Raw genomic sequence first — 19,679 nt, 5'->3', positions numbered from 1 at the left:
TGTGTGCAGGCAGCAGTGGGGAGACCCGGGTTCCCAGGGCTGGGGCAGGGACCACGGGACCCCAGGAGGATGCGGGCAGTGGCATCTTCATGGGGGGCATTGGTATAGGAAAACCACAAAGTCGGTTTGCTGGGTTGATAATTCCCTGAGGTGAACGGACCCCTCCCATTTTTGTCTGCACCCTCTCCATGGTATATAGTTCCCAGGTAAAAGTGAAACCATTTGGGAAAGTTTAGTGCAGAAAATTCCATAAAAGATATTTCCTAGTAGGCTGAAAGATGCCGATGGTGAGAATGGTGTGGGTCCGAGGGTGTGGACTGAGAGCAGAGGCCCCGAGGGGGTGGGTGCAGGAATGACGGGCGCCTGCAGGCGCCAGGCAGTGGTGCTTCGTAGGAGTGGGAGCCCAGGGCCAGGCTGGTGCCAGGTTGCACCTCCACCCGGGCAGGCAGGCAGGCCACCACGGTCTAGACCACCTGATGCTGTGGCTTTCCCAGGGGCCCTGTGCCCTGCTACGTGTCTTTGGGGTCAGGGGTATGGGGCGAAGCTTGCACCGGGCAGTCTGTGTGCCTCGGCTCTGCCTCTACGCTCGGGCAGCAGGAGGCCTGGCTGGCCCAGGAAGGCCCTTGGGCTGCAGCCCGGCCCACTGCCTTGGGGGAGAGCTGGGCTGGCGTCCCTTCTCGCCGCCCCTCCTCAGCCTCTCCCAGCGCAGGCGCTGCGGGGCCTACCCGCTGCAGTCACCTTCCTCTCTTGCTTCCTTTTCTCTCTTCTAGCACCTCCCTTCTTCCCCGGTCCATACTCAGGCTGGCCGGTGGCTCTCTGGGGAGGAGAGGTGGGTAAGCGGGCTGGAGGCGGCTTCTCCAGCCGCACAGCTCTGGTGTTGACACCTGGGCCACTGGTGGCTTCCCGGGGTTGGGTCTCGACCACACAGCCTTGGGTAATGCTGCTCTCCTCCAGGCCCGAGTGGTGTCTGCTGTGATCTTTGGACAGCCTTAGAAGCCTGAAGTCCCTTGTTCTTGGGGTCTCTCACCCCCAGGTCTCAGAGGCCAGTATGGGGATTCCTTTCCCATTCCTCTTTTCCTCCACCTGTGCTACGAGATGTGAGGGGGCCCTGAGGGCAGGGAGACTCTGGGGTGGCCTTCCAGGTGGAGCTCAGCCTCACGGTCAGCCTCGGGTCACAGTTTGGGGTCAGCGGACTTGATTTGCGCTGTAGTGAGGGGAGAGGCCACCAGGCGGCAGTGCAGCCACACCGCCACCGTCCCTGCTGCTCTGGTTCCTGGTCCTCCGGCATCGGAGAGGTGTGGGGTGGGCCGGGAGGAGTCTCCTTCTACTGCTGACGTTTGCTGTCCCCACGCTCCCTGCCTCCCCAGGTGCCCACGCGCCTCTGCCACAGCGAGACCTCGGGACTCTCAGTCCTGTGTTCTCTGCTGATGGAGAGCACTTTGCTCTTCATGTCCCATGCTGTGGCCCCGCCAGTTCAGTCCTGGGACCGGAACAGGTTTGCCCTGGAGAGGGTAAGATGGCTCATGCGCAGGAAGACACCTCTGCTGTCTGACTGCCACACTGAGGTCTCCCCGCACCCCTGGTTCTCCCTGTGAATCTGGAAGTAGTGCACCTTTGGGGGGTGCGAACATGAGCTGCTGCCACTCGGAACCACTCACCCGACTTTTCTCCGTTTTGACAATTCCCTGGAGCACGTGGAGTCTCTCACTTTGCACCGGGGGGATGGGGTGGGGGCTCCTGGCCTCCCCCTCCAGTCCCCAGAGGTGGGAGTAGCGTGGAAGGCCCTGCTGCTCTTATTTCATGAAGCCTTTTTTTTTTAAGTGCTGGTTCCCCTGGATATTTTATGCAGAGGAGGGAAAATTTATAGTGGCAATTATTTTCTCACAGTCTGGTGAGCAAGCAATTAGAAGTAAGGGGTTTAGCAGAGCATGGTGTGGCGGAATCGCACACCCAGCTCCCGAAGAGCGTGGTCCCTAGTCCCAACGGCGGTAGAGGCGCAAATGCAGGGAAATTAATCTGTTGACATTTAAGCTGGTGCCCCTCTGGTGGATGTAATTGCTCGACGTTATCCGAGGTGAAAGATGAACTCCAGTCCTGGTGAGCTGTGTCTGGGCAGCACCCGCTCGGGGGGGTGGAACCCGGCCTCGTCCCAGCCCCCAGGCCCCGGGCTTTGAAGCTCTTGGGCTGGAATCTGCTGCCTCCCCTCCGGGTCCTCCCTCCTTTCCCTGGGGTGGTGAGGGTGGCCACTCCCCTCCACCCCAGCCGTCCGGGAATGGGGACCCGTGGGGGGCTGGAGCAGTGGGTTCACCTTGAAGCAGCTCCTTGGAACCACAGCTCGGCCCCGTGACACTGGCTGAGCCAGTGGTGTGGGTGAGATCCGAAGGAGACGCCCTCCCCAAGCACGGGCGACAAACGCCCCTGCAGCAGTGCCACCTCCCCAGGATGCCCCCAGCTCTGTCCCCTCTCCTATACTCCGGCGGCAACCCCACGGGCATCCTGGCCCTCCTGTGCCCTCCACCCTGTGCCCGGGAGCTGCCAAATCAAAAAGAGTTGTCCTGGTTTGAAGAAAGAAATCTTTATTAATAATCTTAATAATAATAATACTGTTGATTTGAATGGTCACACCTTGGAAGCATACGGAATGGTAAGAAAGGAAGCCTGGGGCTTGGCGGCCGTCCTAGAGGAGCCGGGGGCAGGGGCGGGCGTGGAGCTGCTGCAAGACCAGGGTCCAGGACAGCAGGGGGGGTGCCCTGTACAGAGGACGAAGCCGGGGGGGCGGGGCTATGTACAACAGGAGTAGAAAAGGAGATTGGTTTCAGGACTTGAGGAGCTGATGCTGAATATAAACTGAGGTGCACTTTGACTTGAAGTTTCATGAGACAGTGGAGCCATGTGGGGAGCCCAGGTTTTTTGTTATTTTTTGCTGTTTCCCTCCTCCAGCCATCCCTCCCAGCCAGGGGCTTCTCTCTGGTCCATACCGTCTGCTTCCCCCAGAACCCCGGAGCCTGACCCGGGAGCAGGGCTCAGTGCAGCCCTCTCTCCCACCCCTCACTTTCCCTGCTGCGGTGAGGCCGTCCAGACACAGAGCACTGACTCCCAACCTCACTGTGCAGCCAGTTGCTGCCCGTCCCTGTCCCTCTGCTCCCCTGCAGGCCTGGGCTCCCTGCGGGGCAGTGGCAGGGAGGGCTCATCCCAGCAGGCAGCCTGAGGTTGGCCTTCCCTCCCACACACCAGGTGCAGGGCCTCCTCCAGAAAGGGAGCAAGAGGTGCCAGGCACAGGAAGGACTCGGCTCGGCCCCCACACCCCAGCCCTCCTACCTCCTGGCTATGAGGAGTCAGTCCTGGCTGGGCAGCCCGGAGCCCCTCACGTGGAGGGAGGAACTGGGTGCCTGGGGTTCTGGACTCTCGTCAGCCCTTGGTGTTGGGGTTGGCCCCCAGGGCTGCTGGCTGGACAGCCCCCAGTGGCCTGCAAACTCCTTCACCAGGTTCGCAGGACACGGGCATTGGCGGCATGGCATGGGGTGGGCTGGGGCCCAGAGAATGTGACCCGAGGGTGACTGGGCGCCGGCCAGAGCCCCTGGGAATGAAAAGCTGCCCTCCCCCCTCCCTGGCCCAGCCGTCCCCTCCACTGGCACGATTGGCAACAAAGGTCAAGACCCAGTGGCCCGCTCTTCCCTGCTCAGGCCTGTGGCCCTCCGCCACTGGCCCCACACTGCCTTGGGAGTGGGGGGCCGGGAAAGGAAGACTTGATAGAAAACGGAGGCCCCTTCCTCTCCTGCTCTCCCCCTGCCCGAGTCGGGAGGGGCACTTCCCGCCAGCGCTGCCAGCCGGGGACGGGTACCCGGCCCTCTCCCTCGCGGGGGCGCGGGCCCGTGGACGTGCTCCCTCGCTGCGGTGTGCACCGACGGGGACTCGGACGTGGCAGATGCTTCTTGGTTTGGTTGGTTTTGTTGCTGCTTGGATCGTAACATCTTTTTTTATTTTGTTTTTTGTTTTGTGATTTTTTTTGTTTGCTTTTTTGTTTTTGCCCTTCATGGTCCAAGAAGGAAACGTGGAAGCTTTCACTACAACAGAAACAGAAAGGCGGGACTTGCAGTTTCACCGAAGCAACCGCCTGGCGTGTTGGGAGGGCGACAGGACCCCGCGACCTGCAAAGTGCAGGGTGGGAGGGAGCACCTGGGCCCTAAAGTCCTAGCCCCCATTCCCAGTTTTCTGCTAAATTTAAGGCGGATCTCCGCCCTCCAGGGCAGAGAGCTGATGGACTGGTGGTGGGAAGAGCGAGGGGCAGCAGGAATGGAGAAACCACAGTGAACCTGGCTGCGGACGCCACCTGTGGACTCTGCTAGGAGCTGAGTGGGCAGGGGCCTGGCTGGCGTGGCCGGACGAGGGCCGAGGTCAGGGCGTGGTGGATGGATGGTGCAGCACGGGCCACGTGGGGCCTGGAGTGAGGCAGCTGAGAAGGCGGTGCACTGGGGAGTGGGAGGTGAGGGGCCTGGTGCCCCGGGCCTGATCTGCCCACCCCACCAGCAAGGGACTGATGCACTGGTAGAATGGGGCCGTGGATCACGTCCTGGCTGAGGGGGAACCCACGACCTCTAGCTGGCCGCCCGGCCCTCAGGCCCAGCTCCGGCACCTTAGACCAGGGGGCTTCCTTGGCTGTGACACTTTCCTGTAACGGAGGGGCTGGGGCTGGCACGTGGCAAGGGCCCTGGCCTGTCTGGGTGGTCTCAGCTCTACCTGCAAGCCCCAGCCAGCTTCTCCTCCCAGAGCCCTGTGCAGCCAGAGCAGCACGACCACAGGGCTGCGGAGCTAAGCGCCGAGCCTCTAGCTGGGAGCCCTGAGCACGGGCGTCGCCTGCTCCCCAGCCACTCTCCCATGCAGGCTGTCCCGCCTCTAAAAGGCACCCTGATAAAGAGACGGTCCCGGCGCTGGGAAGGGAGAGAAGAGCTGGGCAGATACAGGGCCAGGCTGGCCGGCCCGGAGGGGAAAGCCTACTGCTGGCAGGAGGGGGCTGGAGGGGCCCTCAGGCACTGCAGGGCAGCACGTTCTGGGGCAGCCTGGGGCCCTGGAGATTTCTTCTTACACTTCCATCTCTTACAGCACAGGCTAAGGGACCCCTGGGGCTGGTGTGGCTCCCGCATGAGACACTGGTGACTGCTTCGGCAGGAAACATCGTCAACAAAATTTAATCAGCAATGTTAGTTTCAGTTGGATGGGGGCGAGGAGGGCGGAGGCCTGGGCAGAGGCGGCTGCTCCCAGGCCTAGCTAGGTGAAGGTCAGAAGGGAGTACTGTCGTGGCCGGGAACCTACCAACTGGGGTGGACAGGAGCCCCTTGCTCCCTGAACCCCAGGTGACAGATGGGGGCTGTGGCCCGGGCTGGCTGGGGTGGCTTCCTGGGGAGGCCAGCTGGGGGTCTTCTGTGGCTCTGTAGACCCGGGGGATGGGGAGGAGGTGGTGCCCTGGCAGCTCTATTGCTAGTTGTCGGGGAGGGGTCTCCTGCCCAGCCTCGCCCCTCCCGCTATGTGCATACCGTACCTGAAATGGCTTGGGGGGCACAACGTCAACAAAGTCAAAATAGGAACCAAGGTTTCAGACATACAGGGGTAACCAAGGTGAGAGACACACACGCCATCGTGGGGGGAGACCAGCTGGCTGGACGTAAAACCTATGGACGGAGGTCAGCGGTGCGTGTCGCTGACCGGGAGGGGCGCACTGTCCTCCTGGTGGCTGTGCCTGGTTTTGGACTGCTGGGTTTGGTGTGTACTAGGCAGTCAGTGAATGCTGTTAGGGGCTGGGCCTCTTGCTAGTAGGGGGTGAAGCGGCTGTACCCTCCTCGGCAGAGGCTAGCCTGCAACATCAAAGATGAAAAACAGCCAATCAGTACCGCCTTTTGGTAGGGGGGAAAAAGCAAAAAGAAAAAAAAAATAAGGAAAAACAAAAAGAGAAATAGCTGAATCCCATTTGCTGCCCACCTTATGGTCTGCCTTGGGGAGAATGGGTGCCAGCTGTCATGGCAGCAGGAGGGGGCCTGGGCCTATTTCTGATGTTGTGGCAGTTTCAGGGCCAGGGGTGCTGGGGTCACCAGCCACAGTGCTTGTGAGTGACGAGGTCTGAGATGTCTCTGGGTGACTGTCTTGGCTCTGGCCTGGCCCTTCACTGCCCCCTTTCCCCTTCATCGGGGGAGGTGTGAGCGGGAGCCCCTCCTCCTCGTGCCCCAGCAGGGCTGCCGCAGGGCAGGACTCAGCCCCTCCAGACACCGGGAGGGCAGAGGGGCCTCCTGTCGGGGTTCCTTCCCCCAGTGGGCCTTGGCTCGACAGGAGGGGCTGCGCCTGCTCGCTCAGCTCTGACGGGCTTTCTGGGGTCCCAGGGCCCTGCTCCTCCAGGGCCCAGCCTGGCCTGGCCTGCGTCCTGCCGGGAGGACAGGTCCTTCGTGTCCTGGCTTTCCTGTGACCCTGGGCTCCCCTGGGTCAGAGAGGCCTCCAGAGGAACCTCCTGCTCCACCCACCAGTTTTGCCAGAAAAGAGAAAACGACTAGTACCAGAGAAGAAAAGTTGGGGAAAAAATAGAAAATCTTAAAAATGAAAACATAAGAGGAACCCTCTGCGAATTAATGAAAGCTTTTAGCTAGCAGCTGCACGGAGGGCCGAGCTGATCCCGGAGCCAAGGGCCTGCAAGCTGCTGTTTCGGGGCCTGGATCCAGGCAGGGGTGCGGGCCCCCAAGAGGCCTGTGCCCTGTGGCTGCCAGCTGTCACCGCAGGCTGCGTGGAATGTCTGAGGCTTGTTAAAAATCAAAAAAGACAAAACAAAAATCGGGAGGGAGTAATCAAAACCAAGGGAGATCAAAAAATGAAATCCACATTGGCTCTGAAGCTCCTCCTGCCTTAACCCCCCAAAAATGTTTTCATCTTTGATGCTGGATGCCAAGCTAGCTAAAAACTGACATTAACGCCCCCCACCCCGGGGTTGGGCGGGGTGGGCACAGGAGATAGGTGTCCACTGGAAGCGATTTTGGGGTGCAGAGTGAGCTGGGCTGTATGTGTCGACAGCTGGCCATACACACACACACACACAGACACACTGGCCCGCACCCCTGGGCCGCAGCCAGCCCATCAAGAGCATGCCCCCTCACCCTCCCCGAGGCCTGCTGGCAGAGACTGGGGGAGAGCAGACCCCGTTTCCCCAGCAGAGGGCCTGCAGATCCTGCCTGGGGGCCACGGAGGGGCCATGGCGGGGCTGGGGTGAGAAACAGCAGGCAGCCCTGTTCCCCTCCTGGACCTGAGGAATGGTGGGGGCTAGGTGGGGACAGGACACAGAGGGACGGTGGCACAGACACACCCACACGAGGGAAGCGAGGCCCTGCCTGCCTCTGAGCCTCTGCTGGGGAGGTTTGGTTTGGTTTTCCTGGCAGGGGAACAGAGGGCCGGGACAGGACTTAGTTATGTCCCACAACTATGGAGCTCAGAAAATTGGGCCACCCCAGGATGCTTCCGTGACCGGGTAGCTGAGTGTTGGGGCAGACCCGCCTCCCTCTGACTGTGCGAGGGCACAGTGGGGCAGGTCCTCCCCCTGCTCAAACTCAGGCCTTGGTCCTTCCAGGCGCCAGGACTGATGCACTTGTCAGAGGCCTGGGTCACCCTCCTAAGGGCCTACCCGCCCCACCCTGGTTGCAGCGCCTGGCCCTCCTCGTCACTGCCAGCGCCAAGGGCCAGCCGGGCCCCAGCCTCCTTACCATGGTCCCAATGCTGTAGGTCGCCGCAGGGCCGATGGTGTGGTGATAGGGGTCAGCAGCCGCGTAGACTCTGCCGTAACTGGGGAGATGAGCACAGGGAAGGAGGGGGAGATGTGGGGGTGATGAGGGCAGGTGGAGGGGTAGCGACAGGTCTCCCACCTCTTCCCAGACATTTTGTGAACATCCTCCAGCGGGGTCCCACCCTCAGGGCCCCTCCCTCCCCTGCATGCCCTCCTGGCCGTCCTTCCTGCCTGTTTGGAAGGAAGTGTCCAGAACACAGCTGGCCACCCTCTCCATATATCCTCGGTCGCTGACCCTGACGAGGGGCAACCTGTTCTATGCGATGCCACGGGGAAGAGAAAAGGGAGTCCTTGCAGAGCTGGTTTGGAGGGAGAAGAAACCTCAATCGCCAGAAAGAACGGGGACAAAGTGCTGAGGAAAGGGGCTCAGAGAGGGAGGAAAGATCCGGGGTGGGGAGTCAGGGACGTTGCCACGAAGGAGGCACCTGCGGCCCCTTGATGACCTTCCCCTCGCTCAGTTTATTTTGCGTGTGAAATGCCAGCTCCCTGGAGCACAGGGCTGGGTCCTGGGGCCTGCTGTGCACCTGACAAAACCCACACACACCTGAGACGAAGCCAGAGGATGCGAGGCAGGTGTGGGTCCGAGGGTGAGGCCTCCACCGGGAGGGCCAGGCGGTCCCCGGGCCAGAGCCCACCACGTGACTGTTACAGGGCCTCGCACACGTTCCCAAGCAGGAACTCTGCAGCTGACGGGCTGAGGGCCCACTGGGAAAGGCAGCTGGGCAGAGGCTGCTGCTCTCAAATGGCGCACACAGCCCCCCTGGTCCTGCCACAGCTCCAGGAGGCGGCAGAGGGGCATGCTCTGCCTTTCCTTCTTGGAGCCAAAGAGTTTCTGACCTAGGAGCACTGAGGAGGATCACAGGCCTGCCCAGGGGCAGAAGCGAAGGCTCCTAATGACCTTCTCATTTGGGGCCTCCAGAGATTGGGCAGGAGGGCCAGGCCTCCAGGGCTGGGAATCGGAGGACTTCCTGCTACCCCAGAACTGGAGGCTTCGGTGGCCTCTCCCACTGTACAAGCAGGAAGTGATTACAGAGGGCGGGGGCTGCTGGCTCAGGGGTCTACAAGCCCACTCTGGCCTACTCTCCTCTGTCCAGACCCTGCACCACCGGGCTGAGGCAGCCCCAGGCCCTGAGTGGTGGATGAGGCTTCCTGTCTGTCTGAGCCCGGCCCTACAGGGATCTTGGCTGTCTTCTCCACGCCCCTGCGCCGCCCAGCTCCTGGTCCCCAGGCTCTACCTGTCGCTGTAGGCTGCCGCTGCTGCCGCCGCTGCTGGCTGAGCATATCTGTAGGCCGCATAGCCTCCCTGCAGGGTCAGGGGAGGAAGAGAGAGTGCACGGCTTAGTGGGGAGGACACGGCCTTTCACCCCTCACCTTGGCCAGGTGAGGGGTAGCAGGTGCAGGCCTGGGGGCACCTAGCTTCTGGTCTAATGGAGACTGCAGACTGTCAAGTGGCACGGTTCGAGGTGAGGTAGGGGTGGGTTTGCTCATCCATTTGTGCATTCAGCACACAAGGGGGGGGCACCAATTATACGTCTGGCTGTGTGTGAGGCGCTGGCACACAGCAGTTGCTTGGAGACCTGCCTCCAGGCCAGTGTGCCCCAGGCACTGATGCTGACAGGCATGGGGAACTCCTGGGTGACTCTGAGTGTGATCCTGGACAATGGGAAGGGTCAAGGACAAAGGGCATTAACTCAGAACACGTTTTGGCCCTGGCACAAATGGATCGTTGAATTACAAGCGACTGCCCAGGATGGAAGTGAGGTCTGCATTGGGCCAGGTATGTATGTGGGGTGGGGGTCGTCAGCAAGGGCTCCAAGCTGGAGGAAGCAGTAAGAGCCGCACCATGAAGGAAGAGAGAAGCAACAGGACCCAGCCCAGGGGTCCACCCTGGAGCCCCCACCTCTTGGTCTCTTTTGGGGGCTCTGTACTGGATATGGGGTGCCTATGGGGGCTCACTCAGTCATCCCAGTGCGGTCAGGGATATGGGAGAGTTGCCCACTGCCCCCATCCTAGACACCGTGAGAAATGCAGAAGACGTGCCTTTGGCTCATGGGGCTGCTGGGAGACCCATTACTACTCCCACTGTGAGCCCGGATAACCCAGACTTAGCTGGGCCAAGGTCCCTAGGGACGCAGTGCTCTGGGCAGACGCAGCGCCCTCACCCTCCGGGGTTCCAAGGATGGGCATGCGGTGGGGGGAAGGGGCAGAGAGGGAGAAGACACTGACCGCTCACTGAAACTGACAGGATGCCAGGATGCCACCCTTCCCCCCCCAGGGCTGCACTTACATAAATCTCAGCACCATAAAAGCCGTCCTGATACACGACCCTGGAAGCAAACGGACAAGAAAGTGGTGGGAACGCTGGAGAGGTGGGGTAGGCCGGCTCCGGTGTCTGCTGAGGAGGGAGGGGGCAGGGTGCCAGCCCTGCCCATGGGACTGGCATTTTAACAAGCGTTTGCTCCAGTGCCCTGTTTTGGTATAACAATAGAGTAACACCCTTGCTGGTCAGCTCCTTTCTCCCACAAACCCAGGGGCCCACAGGCCCATCTTGCTCACCCTCCCCCCACTCCACCCCAGGCAGCTGTCCCCCCCCAGATCAGGGCGGAAGGCACTAGGCCCTGGGCAAATGGACCAGCGAGGGCTCAGAGAAGGCCCTCACTGGGCTCAAGGGCCAACCACGATCCCATTATCGGTCCCTCTAAACGCCAATGACCCTTGATTCCCCGTAGCGAGGTGGGGGTGGGGGTGCTGATATGGAGAGGACAGCAGTGTGGAGTTCTGGGAGTTCCCACAGCCCCCCGGAGTTTTGGAAAGGCTGCCTGGACCCTCTGGCTGCCGTGGGACTCCCTCCCCACGCCTCCCCCCGTCCCAGCCTTTCTTCATGCTTCCCTTCCCGTGGCCCCCAGATACTCACGCGCCGTAAGTTGGGATCGGGGGCGGGGGCGGCGCAGCCCGAAACGTATTATACACGGCCCGGCCCCGGCCCCGTAGGTGCGCGCCCCTGTAGGCAACGGCTGTGCCTGTGGTGGGGTAGGGGAACCCGGTCACTGCAGGAAAGGGGGCAGAGAGGAGACGGGGTGAGAGGGACCACCGAGAAGGCAAGGGCAGGCAGGGGCGCCGGGCCTGAGCGCAGCCACACCAGGCCACGCCCGCCGGACCACACCCACCTACCACGCCCCCAGCCAACCACGGCCCCAGTCAAGCCTTCCACCAGCAGGCCCTGGCTTTCCAGCCAGAACGACCTGGACAATGACCGCCCAATACCCAGCCCGGCGCACCCGGCCCCGCTCCACTGCTCTGGCTTTACCTGCATAGAACTCAGGCCCGTAGACTGCGCCTACCACGGGGTTTAGCTTCCAGCCTAGAACAGAAGCAAAGAAACCCAGTCGCCGTCTTCTCCATCCTCTCCCCATCTCACACTATGCCTGGGAACTCTCAGGACGCCAGGCTGAGCCCCCTGGGGACATCCGAAGGTGTGGCCTCTGCAGAGAGCCGCCGGACCAGACCCCCTCCCTCTGCAGTCAGGGTGGGTGGGGGAGGCTGGAACACAGACCCCCGGCCCCTCATGGGATGCTGCAGCCTCCTGGCTGGGCTCCTTTGCTCCCTGAATACCAGGGACCTGGTCACTCTCTTCTTGACTCTTCAAATTGTGGCCCCAGCCTGCCCCTGGGCCTCTGCTGCGCAGGGCACCAGCCCCAGCAGCTCAGGGTCTGCAAGCTCTGCAGAAGAGAATCAGGAAGGGAAAGTGGAGCACGTTATATAAACGGCGGCAGGCCCACAGCCGGGCTGAGGGGTTCTGTCGGGAATGCCATCTCACGTGGGCACCTGGCTGCCTTCTGGGAGAGTCAGAGATTGCTGGAAAAGTGCTTGGCCTCTGCCCAAAACCTCCTCCCACTTCCTGCCTCAAAGTTTCTCTCCTGTGGTGGAGCTCCTGGGAGTCCCTTTTCCCAGGGCCATGTCCTGCTCTTGCTACCCTGGGGTCCCGTCTTTCCCCAAAGCAGTCATTGGGAAGGGCTTTGGATTCGGGATAATAATAATTATTATTCCTGAGCACTTCACCATGTGCCACACCGCTCTAAACCCACCCAATGAGGTGGATGTTTCATCCTCCCATTTTATAGATGAACAGGTGGAAGCTCAGGGAGGCCCCGCAGCCTCTCGTCACAGAGCTGATGAGCGCAGAACCAGGCCAAACCCAGCAGTGGGATGCCAGACCCATATGCCTGGCCACTCCCTGGCCCCAAGCTGTAACTGGCTCCGGCCTCTCCCTCTCTGCAGGCCGGCCGGCTGAGGGCCCACTGCTCCTGGGCCAGCCTTCCTCTCCCACCGGGGACCAGGTGCATGAGTGAAGACCCACTTCAGCCTAAGGCCTCTGGGGTGGAAACCAGCCGGCTCTGGGCAGGCCCTGGCCCCAGGCATCCAGAGAGCATGGGCAGGGTTGGCTCATTGTACCATGCCCGGCCCCTAGCCTCCGCTCAGTCTGCCCAGGTCTTATCTTTGCAGCGTGCGTGACATGTGAGGAGAGACAGAAGGGACTTGAGCCCCCTGGCCAGCTGGGGAGACATGTCTGGAGAGTGTGGCAAAGGGCCAGGCCAAGCCATCGTGGCAGACTACACATGGGAGCCCCCAACCCAGCTTCTAACAGCCCCACTGCTGGGTGGGTGGCCGGGAGGCATCCAGGACAGTGTCCAGGGCCTTGCTCCTCCCGGGACCCATTCGCCACACTCTCCACAAGACTGTGGGCCGCCTTTCACCCCTGATTCACCTTCACATAACTGGCGCAGACGCTTGTGTCAGATCATTACTGCTGGGACTCTGGAATCTTCTATAGATTCCACGTTAGGAGGGAAGAAATGTCCATCTCCTGGGAGGGCCTCCAGTCCCAAGAACTGAGTCTTCTTAGGAAAAATCCACGATGGAGCAGAGTCCTGGAGTCAATGGCCCAAGCCCACCTCCCCCGGGTTCCATCCTGGCAGCTCTTCTGGGTCCATTCTCGGAGGCTGAACGTCTGCTTCCGATGGCCCTGGCCCCCCACCTGCCAATCCTGGAATCCTGGGTGCCTCTATCTGTTACTCTGGCTTCCTGGGCACCTCCACCTGTCAATTCTAGCTTCCCTTCTGAGTACCTCCACCTGTCACTGCCAGCCCCATTTCACTGTCTGGGACCCCAGATGACAGAGGCAGCCTGAGACCCACCTGGGTGGCACCTGTTTCTTCTGTAAATAGTAACACCTGGTCACACCAGGTGAGTTTGTTTTCTACGGTGGAAGTCTGCCCCCCGACCCACCAATGAATTTCTGAGTGCTCTGGACCATTTAAGCGAAGCCGGGCCATACTCCCAGGCCAGCAGAGCCCGTGGGCCGGCCTTCGCTGCTAACCGGCAGATGACCCCAGGCTGGCCCCCTGCAGCCCTTGTTATTCTTGCCCAGGCCAACACAGTCGTTTAAGTGAACTCTTGTTGCCACAGAGGGGAGCAGAGGCTTCTCCCTCTCCATTCTCTGTCACTCAACCAGCTTCGGGGCCACACCCATTCCGCGCCAAGACCGCAGTGGTTCAGGGACGGATTCCATGCCAAATTCCATGCTCCTCAACGTTCTCAGTTCTGCCCAGAAAGCAGGGGCGCGTGGCTCTTGGGTGAAGAGCGGGCAGCTGGCTCCAGTGGTTTCGTAGCCCCCGATGAGCACCTTGACCCTATAAAAGTGTCTACCTCTTTCTCTTCCTGTGCCAAGCACCAGATCACAGAAGGGTCACACCCAGTGTGCCCTCGGGACACTGGCAAAGCCGAGTACTCTCAGATTTTCAGAAAGGATGTGAGCTTTCACAGTCCTCAAGAAAGCAGGATGGGAGCCACAATAATCTCCTGTAAATTACGCCCCAGTGGCGCCCCTGCCCTGCCCCAGGCGCACAGATGGGGAGGCCCTGCTGCTGGGTCATGTGGCAGGTCCACCCACTGTCCTGTCCTAGGCTTCCCGTGCTGGCTGGTCACCAGACTCCATGTGCAGCTGATCATACAGGGTCAAGAGAGATTGGGGGTGGCTCGGCCCACTCTGTCCCTACTGAGGGGCAGAAGCAAAGCCCACGCCCTGCAGGGGGACTCGTCCTGACCTGGGCAGGGCTGCTGCTCCCTGGCAAGGGGAAGGAGCTGGTTCCGATGAAATGCACGTTGCCAGCTACACTCAAAACAGCCCCCTCGCCTGGTGGAGTCAAGACACAGGGCAGCCTCGAGCGGTCCCTCCACTCCTCCCGGCAGCCAGCTCTCAGCATCTGCCGTCTTATCTTCAAACACCGGCCACTTCTGCTTAGGGTCAGGTGCGCTCGCACGTTATGGACCAGCAGGGCTCCCCCTGGAGGCCTCAACCTTTCGTTGTTTCCAAGGCCTAGGGCGGGGACTGTCTCTCTAATTGTCATCACGCTCACTAAATACTGAACACATCCAGTCCAGGCTCTCCTTCAGCACTTAGAAAATAGGTAATAATCCAGGAAGTGGCCACCGTCCCTCTGTGCCCAAAGCCTGTCCACGTGGTCTCCGGGTACCAGGCACACTTGGGAAAGCCCAGGAGTCTCTGGGTGGGTGGGCGGCCCCAGCTCTCCTCCTGCCTCGGCTGACCCACCCACTTTTGAGGGGCAGAGCTGGGGCACCAGGGGCACTTTGCATCCAGGGAGGTCAGCATCTGTGGCCTGGGTGCCTCCAGGGCCTCCATTCCTCCCGGGGGTCCTGGGCCCCTTACCGTTGGTGTAGGGGTTGGCAGTCTTCTTATTGGTCATGACTCGGGCCGTGGCGTTATTGACCTGCCCGGAGAGAGGGAGGGGAGGGGAGGGGAGCATTAGCCTCCTATGGGCCACTGGCCGCCCCAGTCCTGCTCTGCATGCTCCTCCACGGCCGCCGCGGAGGGGGCTGGGGGCTGGGGGATCGGGAGGGAGGCCGTGGGGCACCCAGGTGGGGGCACCGGACAGCCTCTGCCACCAGCCGGGCCCCCCACCCTGGCCTGCCCTCCTGCCTGGCCTCCTCTCGGCTGTGCCACCCCCTCCAGGGAGGCTTGGCAACACTGCTCCCAGCACTGGCTGGTGCCTGGCCTTGGCTCAGGGATGGCATCCAGCCCACCAGCTCCTGCCCTTCATGTGGCGGTTCCCACACACCAAGCCCGGGCCTCTCTACCAACCCAAGGCCATTGGCGAAGCTGGTTGGTGGACTCTTCATGGAGTGCTCTCAGCCCGCTAACAGGCTGGCCCCCATGACGAACTGTGCCCTGGTGGCCCCTAGTTGGCACCAAGATGGCCAGCCACTCCATTCCCCAAGACCAGCAGAGAGCTTTCTGTTGGGGTGCATATGCCTGTGGGGAGCCCGGCCAATGAGGGAGGGGGCAGGCGGGCGCAAAGGGGATGAGGCCTACTCTCAGATATCTAAGCCCCTGTCACGCTGCCCAGGGGCCAGCGGGTGGAGGAAGGCAGAAGCCTCTGTGGAATGGAGCAGAGGACAGGGCCAGCGGTGGAACCCGAGGAAGGGGTCTGGGCCACACTGCCTCCCCCACGTCCCGTGTGAGCCCCCAGGGCCTTGGGCCGCAACCTCAGGTGCCCACCAGGCGCTGCATGGGAGCTTGGCCGGCATCAGGGCCTCCAGTATTCCCTCCGCTTCCAGAAACCCTCCCCCAGGCTTTTCCACTGCTCCTCCTGTGGGCTCTGAGCTGTGCCCTCTCTGGCCACCCCTCGCTGTCCTGCCTGTCGGAGAGCCCAGCTCACGGACATCCAGACCCACGGCACTGTGGTGAGGATGCACAGCCCATCAGAGGAGGGGCAGAGAGGGAGGGTAGTGTCCGGGGCAGGGGGGACCCCCTGCCTCCTGTCCCTGCTGCTCCTCTGGGCTGGGTCCCTTTCTAGGCCCTGGTCACTCATTGCTGCTGACCCTCTGGGAGATGAGGGCGGGAGGCAAACTACAGGGCGCTGGTGGTGTGGGGAAGGGGAGGGCAGGGGCCACTGCTGCTCCCTGGTGAGAGGGGCCATGGGGATTGATGGCTCTTTCCAACTGGGGGACTGACTGAGCTGGCCCGGGTCCTTGGAGCTGCCAAGCCTCAAACACACATTTCTGGGGCTCCTGCCAGTGTCTGGCTGACCCCCACAGTTGGAGGCCTCTTCCAGGAAGGAGAAGGAGGGGGCGGGAGGGCCCCTTGAATGAGCCTGAAGCCTAGACCCCCAGGGGTGGCAGGTGACGACAGGCTTGGCTCTGGCTTCAGCGCAGCCCTGCCCCCGCCCCGTCTTCCTGCCATGGGGGACCCAGGGTGACAGGCAGCAGTTCTCAGGGGTGTCCCTGCCGCAGCACACTTATCTGAGCACCTCAATTTTCCGTCCCTCTACGATCGTCCCATTCAGCTTCTCCCGGGCTCGGTCAGCATCTGAGCTAGTTTCAAAAGTTACAAACCCAAAACCCTGTGAGCGGAGAAGGACAGACACGGAGAGAAAGACATAGGATGAGAAAAAGGACAAAAAAGGAGGCATGGGGGTCGGGGGCGGGGGACAGGGCAGTGGGGGTGGGGGGAGAGAGAGAGAGAGAGGGAGAGAGAGGGGTTGAGTCAGCTGAGTTAAAGGAGAGACTCAGTCTGTCCTGGTGCCACTGGCAGGATGCCCAGGAGGGGTATGGGCCCCAGGCGGGGGCAGTCGCTGGCCTTGCTTGAGCCTGGCCTGAGCTGACCACCTGGCACCTGCGAGGGGACAGGCCAAAGCTACAAAAGAGACGCCAAACCGGCCAGGGGCCAGGACTGTCGCTCTCATTCCACCCGGCGTGCCGAGGCTGGGCTCCAGGACCTCCAGGGGCAGCCCCACCCACCTTCACCCCAGGAGCCCGGGAGGGGGATGTCTTCCCCTCCTGGAGTGGGGAGCAGGCTTGTCTCTGCTGGACACCCTCCCACCTTCCCGCCCTGCGGCCCCTTCCCCAGGCCTCCAGGCCAACTCCGAGGCAGGCCAGTGGCTCCCCCAGGAGCAGCTCGGGGTGGGGACCCGGGCCAAGGGGCGGGGCTCCGGGTGCAGACAGAGAGGTCCTGGCAGCTCAGAGAGAAGGCAGCCTCGCAGCAGCAGCAACAACACAGACAGGGGTGGGTGGGGGCAGGCGGAGGAGCGGGGAATACAAGCACCCGTGTCGCTCAGGGGTCCTCGGGCTCGAAGCTCTCCAGGAAGGAAACGCACATTTCACACGTTAGCCTGGCGGGACCTACAGCCGGCGCTGTAATGGTGGCGGCCTCTGGGCGGCACCCACCTTGGAGCCCCGCTCGTTAAAAATGATCTCCACGTCTAAAATTTTTCCGAATTGCTGCAGAGATAGAGATGGGGGTGGGAGACAGGGGAGGGTGGGTTAAGACTGCCGCCCGCAGGCCTGCGCCCCAGGAGACCCTCACCCGCTGCCCGTGTCTGGTCTTAAGCCCAGGGGTCCCCTTCTGCCTCCTGTGGGGAGCAGGAGGAGGGGCTCTGAGTGCAGCTTGGCGGGGACAGGGACACCCCTCCCCACCTTCTCGTGGAGAGATCTTTTCCTGCCAGCATGCTGGCCCCATCTACAAGCCAGGAGGAGGCTGGGGACCAGAGGGGTGCAGCATCACCAGTGTCCCTCTCCCCTCCCTCCTGGGACTCTGCCACAAGTTACTGATAGCCAGCCCTAATTCACACTAAAGGGTAAAGGACTATGGACAGGCAAGGAGCAGGAGGGACCCTGTACTGCCTGCTGTCTGTCCTGTTGGGCAGGGCTGGGGGGATGCGGAGCAGCAGTGACTCCAGGCCCCTCTGTGGGGCAGGACATACCGGCCAGCTGGGCCCAGATGCTCTGCTGCCCCATTCCTGCCCCATCCCTGGCCAGAACCCCCAAGGGGCAGCCCTGTCTCTCTCACTGGCACAGGAGACCATGAACCTGTGATCCAGGTCCCTGGAAATGCCCGTGAGGTCCCGAGGGGCCTGTCCTGAGGCCTCCGGTGTGCACAGTTGATGGGTTTCCCGTTCACCCCACAACATGGAGAGGTGGGCGTCAGAACGGGCAGAGAGATGACTGGAGCCAGACAGCGATGCGATCCCAGCTCTGCCCAAGGCCACAGCGGGGAGGACAGTGCCTGCCCTGGTGGAGGGCTGGTGAGCTGATGGGCATCATGTAGGGACCAAGTGTGCTGCTGGGTGTGAGGCCAGGAGGCTGGGCTGCCCACCAGGTGCCCTCTGAGGGGCACAGGGGTCTCTGGAGCCCTTGTCAGAAGGTTGGGACTACAGAGTCATAACCTCAGCCCTGAGGGGACCCAACAAAGCCCTGAGGACAGGTGGCACCAGATAACAGGCAGATCTCTGGCCAGGGGTCGGTGGCCACAGCAGGGCCCTCTTCCCTGAGCTTCTGTCCTTCCCCCTCCCTCCCACCCCCAGGCTCAGGTCAGAGTGGGCTGGACCCAGGAGACATCGGGAGGCAGGAAACCTAGGGGGAGCCACCCTGGCTCCTGGGCTGTTGCTGGTGTGGGGTGGGAGCCGGGTCGGAGGGCTGCACACACTCACCCCGAACATTTGCCGCAGGTCGGGGTCCCTGAACCGGAAGGGGATGTTGGAGACGTGTAGCCGCTTGGGCTGCTGCTTCTCTGTGGGGTCGGAGGGGTGGAGCGGCTGGCTGTCCGTCTGTGCCGCCTCGTCTGTCTGCTGTGGGGAGAGGACCCCCTCAGCTCCCATCCCATACGGAGGGAGCGTCTAAAGATCAGATCCTCCCCACCCCCCTGGAATCCCCCACCCAGGGCAGAGATCTGAGAGGGAGTCTGGGCAGACACTCGCAGGAGATCCAGCAGGAGCGCCTAAACCTCCGAGGGCCCCCCGGGCCCCGCCCCGGCCGTGCCCTTGACACCACGCGGGGCAAGCCTCCTGGCCCAGGGTCCTCCGCTCCCGCAGCTCGGCCCTGTCCACAGAGCTCTGACCTCAACGGTCCCTCAGCTCCATTGAGTATTATGGTCTCAAGGATACAGGTCTGCCCTTTCCCCCGACAGAACCTGAGCTCCGGGGGCACGGGGACCATTCCATCTTTCAACCCTGATGAGAAAGTGGGGAGGTTTCAGAACCTGCCCTGGGCACATGGTGGTTGCCCCGGGGGCTGCCCCTTCTTCTAGCCCACTGCTGCTGCTCACACCGTCAGGGGCTGTACGCTCTTAAGGCCCGGGTGGCCAAGTCCAGTCCTTTATAGCTGGTCCTCATTTTGGACCCAAACATTGGTCAACAGAGGGGCTCTGAAAGACTTGGGTCTCAGGAGACAGAGCTGACACAAGGCAAGGCCCCCCAGCTCCGCGTGAGGACAAGGCCATGCTGAGCCCCGGGACAGTGCGGTATGGTGGGCAGCGTGGAGGCTCCCTGGGGAGACTTCTCCAGGGACGGGCACCAACTCACTCCCAGGCTGGCCTTCGGCCTGGTTCTGTCCCTGGTGCCAAAGGCATGCAGCAGGCGCCCCATCGGCACTGGCTGGGTGAGTGAGTGGCTGACTGACCACGGTGCCTGGTTCGCTCACCATGACCTGGAAGCCGGTGTTCACGGCAAACAGCAGAACCATGGACCATAGCCCTGGGACTTATTCTCCGGGCTCAGCCCACGGGCGAGGAAAGTCGGAGTGTCAGTGTCCGGGAGCGGCCCTCAGCCGGTAACAGATATGGGGGGTGGACAGATGCCCAGCTCCCTCCCGGGGTCTCCTCTGGGGGCTCCACTCTGCCCCGTCCCCCGGTGGGGATAACCAGCTGAGAACGCACCTTTTGCTGCTTCCTTCTCTTGCCTGTCTCAAGTCCCCACCCCCTCCTGGAGCTTTCTTGGGATCACTTCCCTAACACACTGCTTGGACTTGAATCCTTGTCTTGGGGTCTGCTTCTGGGACGGGACCCCAGCTGAAGGCA

The 19,679-nt window shown here is 62.0% G+C and overlaps 1 protein-coding gene across 26 annotated transcripts in view; it reads right to left on the bottom strand.

Moving 5' to 3' along the window:
- Positions 1-2,556: 2,556 nt before the first annotated feature.
- Positions 2,557-19,679, bottom strand: part of RBFOX3 (RNA binding fox-1 homolog 3) — a 510,574-nt gene continuing 493,451 nt past the window's right edge. For 7 of the 26 annotated variants that reach the window (XM_070559786.1, XM_070559784.1, XM_070559785.1 and 4 more), the window contains 10 exons: positions 18,316-18,453; positions 17,054-17,107; positions 16,138-16,230; positions 14,538-14,598; positions 11,118-11,171; positions 10,725-10,857; positions 10,098-10,137; positions 9,046-9,113; positions 7,731-7,809; positions 2,557-4,064 (listed from right to left, as the gene is read on the bottom strand). In XM_070559786.1, the coding sequence (XP_070415887.1) occupies positions 4,062-4,064; positions 7,731-7,809; positions 9,046-9,113; positions 10,098-10,137; positions 10,725-10,857; positions 11,118-11,171; positions 14,538-14,598; positions 16,138-16,230; positions 17,054-17,107; positions 18,316-18,453 (723 nt within the window). In that variant the 3' untranslated portion in view covers positions 2,557-4,061. Of the gene's footprint in view, positions 5,850-7,730; positions 7,810-9,045; positions 9,114-10,097; positions 10,279-10,724; positions 10,858-11,117; positions 11,172-14,537; positions 14,599-16,137; positions 16,231-17,053; positions 17,108-18,315; positions 18,454-19,679 lie in introns of all 26 variants that reach the window. The other 19 variants (XM_070559781.1, XM_070559782.1, XM_070559775.1 and 16 more) reach the window with 10 other exon arrangements.

Source organism: Equus przewalskii, chromosome 10, assembly GCF_037783145.1.
Source record: "Equus przewalskii isolate Varuska chromosome 10, EquPr2, whole genome shotgun sequence".
Taxonomy (NCBI): domain Eukaryota; kingdom Metazoa; phylum Chordata; class Mammalia; order Perissodactyla; family Equidae; genus Equus; species Equus przewalskii.
The sequence above is the reverse complement of the archived record's forward strand: the minus strand, read 5'-3'. Positions and strand labels throughout refer to the sequence as shown.